This window comes from Pristiophorus japonicus, chromosome 1 (assembly GCF_044704955.1).
Source record: "Pristiophorus japonicus isolate sPriJap1 chromosome 1, sPriJap1.hap1, whole genome shotgun sequence".
In the NCBI taxonomy this organism is placed as follows: Eukaryota; Metazoa; Chordata; class Chondrichthyes; family Pristiophoridae; genus Pristiophorus; species Pristiophorus japonicus.
The window spans coordinates 423,530,402-423,540,391 of record NC_091977.1 but is presented as its reverse complement, the minus strand read 5'-3'; the positions used below and the strand labels follow the sequence as shown (position 1 = coordinate 423,540,391).

General features: G+C 43.4%; 1 protein-coding gene across 1 annotated transcript in view; it reads right to left on the bottom strand.

Moving 5' to 3' along the window:
- Positions 1-1,093: 1,093 nt before the first annotated feature.
- LOC139275249 (peroxidasin homolog) overlaps positions 1,094-9,990 on the bottom strand; it is an 813,818-nt gene continuing 804,921 nt past the window's right edge. The window contains exons 22-23 of the mRNA XM_070892453.1: positions 5,603-5,716; positions 1,094-1,911 (exon numbers count right to left, since the gene is read on the bottom strand). Of these exons, the coding sequence (XP_070748554.1) occupies positions 1,798-1,911; positions 5,603-5,716 (228 nt within the window). The 3' untranslated portion in view covers positions 1,094-1,797. The remainder of the gene's footprint in view (positions 1,912-5,602; positions 5,717-9,990) is intronic.

Sequence of the window (9,990 nt, the reverse complement as noted above, 5' to 3'; positions counted from 1 at the left end):
ACATAGAATTAACAGCACAGAAACGGGCTATTCGACCCAAATGGTCTATGCTGGTGTTTGCTTCACACGAGCCTCCTCCTACCCTACTTCACCTAACCGGATCAGCATAACCTTCTATTCCTTTCTCCCTCATGTGTTTATCTAGCTTCCTATTAAATGCATCAATGAGGAGAGATTTGAGACACTGATATTATTTCAATAAAGCAGAGAAGGCTGAGGAGAATTAATAAAAGGTGTCAGCTGTGGCTTAGTGGTAGCACTCCCGCCTCGGAGTCAGAAGGTTGTGGATTCAAGTTCCCACTACAGAGACTTGAGCACAAAAAACAGGTGAACATAAAAGACCCCATGGCACTATTTCGAAGAAGAGCAGGGGAGTTCTTCCCAGTGTCCTCGCTACTATTTATCCCTCAACCAACATCAAATATTGAAGCAGAAAACTTTTTGTATTCAGTAATATTCATGTATATGAATAATACTGCCATTAATTTAAAAGAAGCAATGCCGCATTTGCAAATATGAACATTATGAATTCTAAGGGGTGACATCAATTCCTAATGAGGCTTTTTCAAATCTAGATTTTTATTTGGTTGTGTGCATTAAAAGTTAAAATTACTATTTAAAGTAAAGTACAATCACTTATGAATATATAAAGATGAATAACATATTGCATCTACAATGAATGCACAAAAAGAATCAAATCTGGTGTATAAATGGCTTTCACTGCTGATATCAAAAATCAACAAATACTGACATTCTTAAAGCACCGAGGTCTCTGATACCAATCTGCCCATAAACTTGGAACTTAAAAAAAAAATAATATCAATTATTCTTCAAGAAAGAACAGTACTGTTTTGTAACTGTAAGTTTCACTTGTGTGCAGCACCGTAGGTCAAAGCATTTATTGTCACATAAAACAAGTTAGTGCTTATGAAATATAGGTATATTCATGTATTTTAGTGATGTTTAAAATATTCACTGTACAATGTTTAAAATTATAATATAAAGATTGCTATTTAATTACTTTAATAACAGGCTTTATATCTGAGCATCTCAAATGTTACATCAAATCAGTGATATATTTGGTACTATGGTTGACTTGTTACCAAACTTTATATAAAATTAGAAAATAAAAATATAATCCGACAATAATTAATTTGAGGCATAATGATCAGCACCATATTTGTGCACAATACATCCCTGGCTTTGTGCAGCTGTGAGGTACATTTGGTAGAATGAAAACAATCACCATTATGGCCTTTGAAGCTTCCTCATAAACAATAATCTATCCACACTGTTGGAAAATGCCAAATGGTTAATCTTTGGTCAGTGTATGTGAAGACAGCATAATCACTTCTCAGTGAACTTTACCTTAATATTTATCACTGCTTCAAATAATAAATTAATTAAAAAATGCAAATCATAACTGCGGTATCTATGCAATGAGTTTTTAAATGATAAGATATCTTGACACAATGATAAATAGTGATGTTTTCAAACAAATTACTACAGTCTTGTAGAGTGAGCAGTTTAGTATTAGAACTGCAAGTAGTTTTGATCCGTAATTCATTGCTGAGGGCCACCTTAGTACTTTGATTAAACTGACTCGTTCTGTCAAATGAGACATTGCTTAAAGTGAGAAAAGGGACTAGTGCAGAGTGCCAGCAGTGGCCAAAATGTGTTCTTTTTTTTCCCTGTCTTTGTTTGTTATCCAGACATCAGTAGACGATGCAAGAGGTTGAGAAACGGTTTGTTCTTTTTTCCAAAGTACAGTTCCCAACCCCCCAACTACACAGAGGATCATTTTCTGTTTTGTGACTTCATGCAGACAGGACAACATCTCCCTTTCTTTTTGGTAGATTTGGTGCACTTGAGAAGGGGGCATTTCTCCACATAGCAGGTCACCTGGCCATTCTAGAAAAAATAATCAGCAGAATTAGCATTAAGAGTTTCCTACAGTTGTATTGATTGTCAACATATATTGCACATTCCTGTGGGAAAACTGCATTTCAGTCGGATATCTTAGTTGTAGATTCTCATTCTTCAAAACGTTCATAGTGGGAATTTATTCATGGTTACTTTTCACCTTATATCTACATCGAGACTTAGTAATTAGTTGGATTAATTCTTCATTGATTTATTTTAAAGGGAATATGTTCCCCTGTGTCTGGAGATTATATGAGTGTACTAGCTGTCTAGAACAAACTACACTGTTAACCATAATGAGAATAATGGGGGTGGGGGATTTTGAATTGTTGGCTGCCTGCTTCTTACCTGAAGAATTGGCAGCCAGCAGTTGAAAATTGCCGGTTGGGTGGAGGGAGAGGAGTGTGGTTCAGCTTGCTAGCCCCTTGGAGGCCCAAGGCAAGTGTAATGCAATTTTCAGGCAGGCCTATAAATGGACGAACAGCTGTTCAAATATACAAATTGAGATCTTATGCCATTGTAAGACCCCAACTGCAATTTTGAAGTACAAAGTACAAATGAGGTGTCTATTTGTAGCAAACATATCAGCAGTTCATAAAAGAACTGCTAGTGGCTGTTCCACAAAAGGGCCCCAAACTGCCGGCCAGCTCAGTGTGGAAGCTGGACGATTTCACACCCTTTCACACTAGTGAAGTGTAGTTGTGTTCCCGCAGCTCCCCGAAGGCATTCAAGTGAGGCCCATGCCTGAAAATGGAAACAAATGGCAGTTTATGCTGTTTTTCAGGGGATTCTATTGCTATTCCACCAATTTTACAGCAGTCGATCGGAAGAACCCTAGGGAATTTCAGGATGAATATGTTTGTGCATAAGTGAGACTATAGTCTTGCCCACTGTGCAGAGTCCAAGAAATGGAAAAAGGAACTGCAACCTCAAAAGAACAATGAATTGAAGGTGGGTACTAATGGTAAGTCTCACGGCAACCTCCAGGCAGTCGATCATGCCACACCCAGTCTTGGCGAGCAGCCTCAGTGTTGGGCAAATTTCCGCTCCTTCCCGCCAATTTTCCTTATAGAACAGGTGGGAAGTCGGCCAGTGGCATTTGTATGAGACCCAGGAATTAAAATACCCCTGGCCCTCTATTTTGCTGCAGCGGGCAAGTTTTGAACTCAGACCAGTTGGGGGATGGGGGGTTGGGGGGGTGGTAATGTGAAGCCTGGCAGATTGATCGCCCGTTTTACTTTCCATTGATTTCAGTGGAAAATAAAATCAGGTGGCGTGTAAAGTGGATGGTTGATCAGATCGTGCCAGTTTCCCACCAAGCGAATTAGGTTGAAATAACTCGCCCAAAAGTGACCCAATGAAAACTGGCCCCAAATTAAAATCAGGGATTTTGAGTCTCTAGATCTCTTGCATTGACGATCATATGTAGAACAGACATTTCAATGAAATTATAAGAATTTATTCATGGAAAAAAAACACAATGCTTCAGCTGCTTCCAGCTTCCAAATTCAGGAAATACAAAAGAAGAGGACTTCCTGCACAAAGCTGGAGCAGTGCCTGCGAGACCCTTGGTGCTCCTTCCCTGGCTTGCTGAGCCATTTGTGTTTTTCGGAGCAGAAGCAAATTCAGCGTTAAGAGCTGAAGACTCCCATTTGGGAATTCTTTTTAATGTTATTTTTTTTTTCAGAAGGACTGATAACTGCATATTTTTACATCATTTTTATTTTTTATCATTTCAGAAGGCATTGCCCTTTTAAGGAAATGACAATGCATTGCCCTTTTAAGACCCCACAATGCTTTGCGAAATTACAGCCTTGGTTTCAGAGGCTGTGCGAAACTACAATGCCACTTGGGCATGCCACATTGGGGCATGATGCCGGGACCAACACCACCAGGAGGGTGTTACATGGTGAGTTTAGCGCTGGACTTGTAATCATTAGTCCCCAGTGCCAATTTTTCAGTCCTACCAGCACCACCATTTTCAGTGGCCATGAACCCATGGCGGCACTGACAACTTTCATGGTGACTCGAATTTTAGCATAATATTTCTATTAATTTAGCTGAAGGACATGGGGCCCGAAATTCCGGGATGCCTACTCTGTCACTGCCTGCTGAAGAGAATGTTGTACCCATCCTAAACCTACTGCTTCATTAGGGGAAAGACAGAGGCCCTTAGCAAGCCAAAGGTGAATCCAGGGCAGGAGCATTCCAAAGGTAAAAGGAAGGCCCACAGTGGAAGGATCTTAGGAAGCATGGCTTCCACTGGGCCTAATGAAAGCACGCTGGGCGGGACTCCCAAGTTAGCTTCGGAACTCCCAGGTTAGCTTTGGAACATTATTGGGAGAGAAACCAGATGGACAAGGCTTCCACCACAGTGTCCTTACCTCAATTTCCTGACCTGGTTGTGCTCTCTTACACCCCAGGAATTATGGCCCCAGCAAATTGAACTGTTTTTAAATTGCTTGGGGGCAAAATTCAGAATCATCCCGTTTGGGGGCAGTAACCAAGGCGAGGCGAGACTTCCTGCACCAAGCGCGGAAATCCCGCCCCAGCTGCAAAATTGGGCTTACCACCCACTTCCTCTTGGAGGTGGTACCGGGGCGGTAAGCGTGCAAATTTTCCAGCGCTATGTGGCCTCTCCGCGTTGTGCTGGCATGAGCACAGGACCCTTCCATTAAAGGGGAGAGCACGCTGCGAGCTCAGCAGTGGGGCAAGGGGCCTCCACTATACCACCGGGGCTTGGTGTGCCATGGCTGCAGCCCAGCACAGAAGCGGAGTGCCAGGCTGCACCATCGTGGCACAGACCCTGCGAAATAGACAACAGTAAGTGGGCAAGGAAAAAAAATAGCTGCGCCCTACCCCATTACTTTTCGCCCAGCGAGCAGAGTGCGGCCTGGTTTGCAACCTGCGAAGCTGGCGTTGACATCAGCCACGTCAAGGCGAAAATGGGTTGCTTCGCACAGCGATGACGTCATCATTGCTGTTGCAGTGGCCCGGGGTGCTAACTCTGGATTCAAAGGCCCTTGATGGGTTTCAGCACAAAATAAAAGCAAATGGTAGCACACACTTGGTGTTCTCAAGTCCACGCCCGATTGCTATGTAGGTGTGATTATGGTGGATGTTCCTAGAGAGCTGCCTCTGCTAACTCCCATGCATTTCGCAGGAGGCGGTAGCGCCCAACCCCCTCCCCCCAGGGCGAAAAATCATTTGCACCCCATTAGGGCCCTAATGGGAGGTGCAAATGATGCAAATTTCTCCCCTTTTATTTTGAATACTGGATTTAAAAGGACAGCCACTCAGCCAAAGACAAAAATGCTTTCACAGAATGGTCAAATTGGAGATATTGGAAGGAAATATTGATAGGGTGAGATGAAGTAAGGTGGAAGAAGGCACCTGTGAAGCACAAAGGCCTTCATAGACCTGTTGGGCCGACTTACCTGTTTCTGTGCTGTAAATACTATGCAATACTATGTAAAATAAAAGACATTGTGAAAATATACAGCCTGGATTAAACTCATCAGCATTATTTTTTCTCTGCCGTTGAAGGTTTTATCCGAATGTTAAAGCCGACTGTGAAGTAATGCTGGTTGAAACATCGAGGTTTACTCGTTTGTGAATTGAAATTGCTTTAAATGCCCTGCATTGGGCAATTGAAAATTACCTGTAGCCTTACACATACCTTACAGTGACAGGTAGTGCAGTCTTCCTTTTTCCAATGAACATTTTCATTCATATGATTTCCATTTTCATCTGTGCAGCCGTTCTGTTTCAGACGTGACTCTAGTTGGTTGATCTTTAAGGAAAGTTGTGATACATAAACATTATATAGATGAATTGGACATGAATTTTCACTGGTCATCAGGGTTCTTTTTCAACAATAGTTTCTGTCATAAGAACTCTTGAGACTTGTAATCCTCTCACAAATCAGCCTATGACTACATCAGTTTTTTTTAAAACAGCAGCCTTGCTGCAAGGATATAATTTCTGCAACTGTGGAAATTGAGTAGTTTCATTAGTTCTTCAGTTTTTGTTTCAAATTAATAAAGCACTCTCTATTTTCTTTTGTCTATTACTGCCTGTGGAATCTGCCCTGCAAAACGAATAGGAACATTTTCCAACACTGGAGCCTCAGCAAATTACAGAACAACTTTTTCTTGACACTGTTCTACAATATACAGAGAGCAACAATCTACCAACAATCTCTACCAAACACAAGGTACACCTCACATTCCTAGCTTCACCTCATGCCCTTGGAGGAGATGGTGCTGGCCATTCTTGACATGGCCATGGCTGAGGCCTTGGCCAGCGGCAGAGCTGAATGAGTAAAAGATTCTGGTACCCTCATACGTTATCCTCCTTCTCACATTCCACTTCCCGCTCATCCCACAATCTCTTCTGATATGCAAGCTGCACATGGTGTAAGCATGCACCTCTTGCTTTACATCCCTCCCCTCACCACAACTCTACCCTTGTCAATTCAGACACCCAGGAAATCCAACCTGCCCAGCCAGTGGTTGACCAAGATGAGGGAGAGGAGAGTGAAGAAGAAACACCATCACTTGATTTGACACTCCCAGCCATCAGCTCCTCGACAGCATCCAGCAAGGCCATCTGCAATGTCCCCCATTGAAAGTCAGCAACCTTCCATCAGCCATGGTGCCATCACTGGGGCAGCATTGTGTAACAGCATTAGGATAGGCTAAGGCACACTCATGACACTCACTAAGGGAATGCACAAGGGTGATTAGTTGAATTTTTAATGTAACATTGGATGCATATATGGATAAAGTTGGATTGGAAAGTTTGCTTTGTGGTGACTTTAATCTCAGCTTTGTGACCAAGAGGATGCTATGATGGTCAGTCACACAGGAAAGGTAAGGTGTATGACAAATGTTGACAGGAGAATTGGGGCTATGTTCACTGGTACTGCAGGCGGTTGATTTAATCCCGGATATCCCAGCCAGAGGAGAGCTGTCTGGGTTCCCTCCTTCCTTCCACTTCCTCCTCTTTTGCTTTTTCCTCTTCTGCTTCCTCCTCTTCCCTCTGTGAGCCGCTTGTCCCTTGTGCTGCCTCTGCTCCTCTCTATGTGATGCTGCAGCCCAAGGGTGACTGCAACTAGAGCTCCCAGGACTGGGAGCAAGTGGTCTTCTCAGAGGCCTTTCGTTAACAGCCAAAGCCTTATAAACATCCAGCTGCACCCCATGCACACGTTAACAACATTTTAAATGTATTGCACCAAGCCACTACTTCAATAAAATGTAAAGAAACCAGTCCAAAACCAAAAATCCAAACTTATCTGAAAGTTGTGTGTGTCCCATTAAGAAGCGCTGCAGTGACAATGTTCTGCTGCACGGAATTTTGTGTGTGTGGTTTGGTGAGGGCGTTATTAACACCAGCGATATCCAAAATCCCAGAAAGTGCGTTCAATCAGGCGTTGCATGCTGATTGACATCACAATCTGGATCATTTAAATATGGAAAGAGAGCACAGACAATGGCAGCACTGCCGATCTGCCCAAAATGGCGGCTACTGTATTCCGCGCTGGAAGCAAGGGGCCCACCACTTTCTCTTCCAAGCTGGCTTTAATAGCCAGCACGAAGAGTTCCAATTTTCCGGCCTCAGGCTTTTAAAAAAAATAGAAGTCTTCTGAGAGATGATCATATAGAGGCACATAAGATAGTAAATGGAAGAGAAAAGGTTAATCCTAATACTACTTTAAATTATACAGTGGGAGTAGAACAAGAAGGCACAAGCTCAAACTCGCAAAAGATAATTGTAGGACTGAAATTAGGAAGCCTTTCTTCATGCGAAGAGTGATGAACAGTTGGAATGGACTTAAGGGCAGAGTGGTGGTGGCAAACCCTGTAATTTAATAATCAAGCAGATGCAGAAATGGGGAAAGTGTTCCTTTGTGTACTATTGTTTTGGATGGATGAATTAAGATGAGCCAAATGGTCTTCCTCATCTGTAAGTATCTTGTGATCAAGCATGCTCAAATGTCAGTTTGGTTCATTTGTTGCCAATTTTGCTTCTGAACCTGAAATTTTAGGGCTTAATCAAAATCTAAACTGATTTCCAATGTAGTACTAAATGAGTGTTGGTGCTGCAATCCTTCAAATCAGGTCAAACTGAGGCTCCATCTGTCTGTTCTGGTGACTCAGTCAAAATCAAAGTTCCCACGACAGGCTGGACGGGTTGCACCTCAACAAATCCGGTACCAACATCCTCGCAGGAAGGGTTGCTAGTGCTGTTGCAGAGGGTCTAAATTAATTTGGCAAGGGGGTGAGCACCAGGATATAGCATTAGAAAGGAGAAACAAAGGGCACAAAGGATTGGGAGAAACGGATAGCAATAAAGCAAGAAATAGTAATGTATTAGGTGGACTCAGAATAAGAAGAACACAAGCTGGTCTAAGATAGATTTAGAGTGTATGTATGTGAAAGCACAAAGCATAGTAAACTAGGTTGGTGAGCTGCAGGCGTAAATAGCCACATGGGAATATGATATTGTGGCAATAATGGAGACCTGGCTCAAAAAAGGACAGCATTGGGTATTAAATATTCATAGATATAAAGTGTTCAAGAAAGATGGGGAAGGAAAGATAGGAGGTGGTGTGGCAGTATTGGTTAAGGAGAAGGTTGCATGCCGGAGATGGAGGATGTCCTGGAGGGGTGAAGGACAGAATTTATTTTGTGTAGAGTTAAGAAACATTAGAGGTGCCATTACACTACTAGGTGTATTCTATAGGCCGCCAACTAGTGGAAAAATATAGAGGAGCAAATTTGCAGAGAAATTAGAGAGCGGCAAGAACTATAGGGTAGTGATAATGGGACACTTCAACTATCCTAATATTGGGCCCAAATTTCCCCAAGAGTTGCCCCGTTTTTTTGGAGTAAATAGCTTTTTTTGGAGTAATTTAAAAATTGCAAATTTCCCCATTTAACTTGCTCCAATGTAAGTCAGTTAGTTAGGTTTTTTTCTAGTTTTGTTTGTTCTCTCCAAAAGGTGGTGTGACAAGCCACTTACACCTCATCTGGCCATAGAAGCAAATTTGGCCAGCTGAAAGTTACTCCAAACTAACTTAGGCCAGTGTATGTGGCCACTTTTGTAGGCACAGAAAACCTACAGGTAGCCAGAGATAGAGGTGAGTTAGAGGATTCCAAAGCACTAAAGACCTTCACAACATCAGCACAACATTACAACATTTTCAGTACAACAACTGCACATCATCACAAATAAATAAAAGATAAATCAGCTACTGAAAATAGAGCAGTCCTGCCTTGCCAACTGCAGAACGCACCGGCTATCTGTCCCGCCAGGGCTAGGGGCAGCAGGCACACATGTCTGTAGGGGTAAGGGATTTTTACTTTTTACAGTTGACCCTAAATGTTGCGTGGTCTTAATGGAGGATGATTCAGTTTTGATACAAATATCTTTTATTGTCAATTTTAGATTGCACTTCAATGACACCAACAACAACAGGAAAGAAAGTCTGCACCCATCCCTCACCCACCTCTCGGGGTAAGTGAACTTCCTCATAGGGTCGGTGATGGTGGTGGGGGGGGGGGGTGGTGTAGGCTTGGGTCTGACCGGTGACTGGTGTGTGGAGTGAAGTGGGAGTGGCATTTGAGTCTCCGGCCTTTGTGCCCTTATTGCAGAAGCCAGTTCCCTCATGGCATCTGCCATCGTCTGCACACCCTCTGAAATGCCCGTCCTCACTTCCCATCTTAGTGCAGAGATTTCACCCGACAGTGTCGCGACCTCATCACGCACCCCACCGACGGCTGCCATGAGTGATCTTGTGAGGGCATTGGTCTCCTCACCCAGTGAAACAACCTGAGTAACCTCTGCTGAGGGCTGCCTCTCAGGAGAGACTGGTCGGATTCTCCTTCCCCTTGCCGTGGGTCTGCCTAGTGGCACCCCTCCAGTGCGAGGCACAGGCTGTGACGGTGGAGGACTGGGTGTCCCAAGATGCATTTCCCGACCGCCACTTGGACCCGCGACCTCAGAAGGTGTGAATGTTGCCGAGGAGCTCATGGAGGGTTCTGGCAGTATGATGCCCTGTAC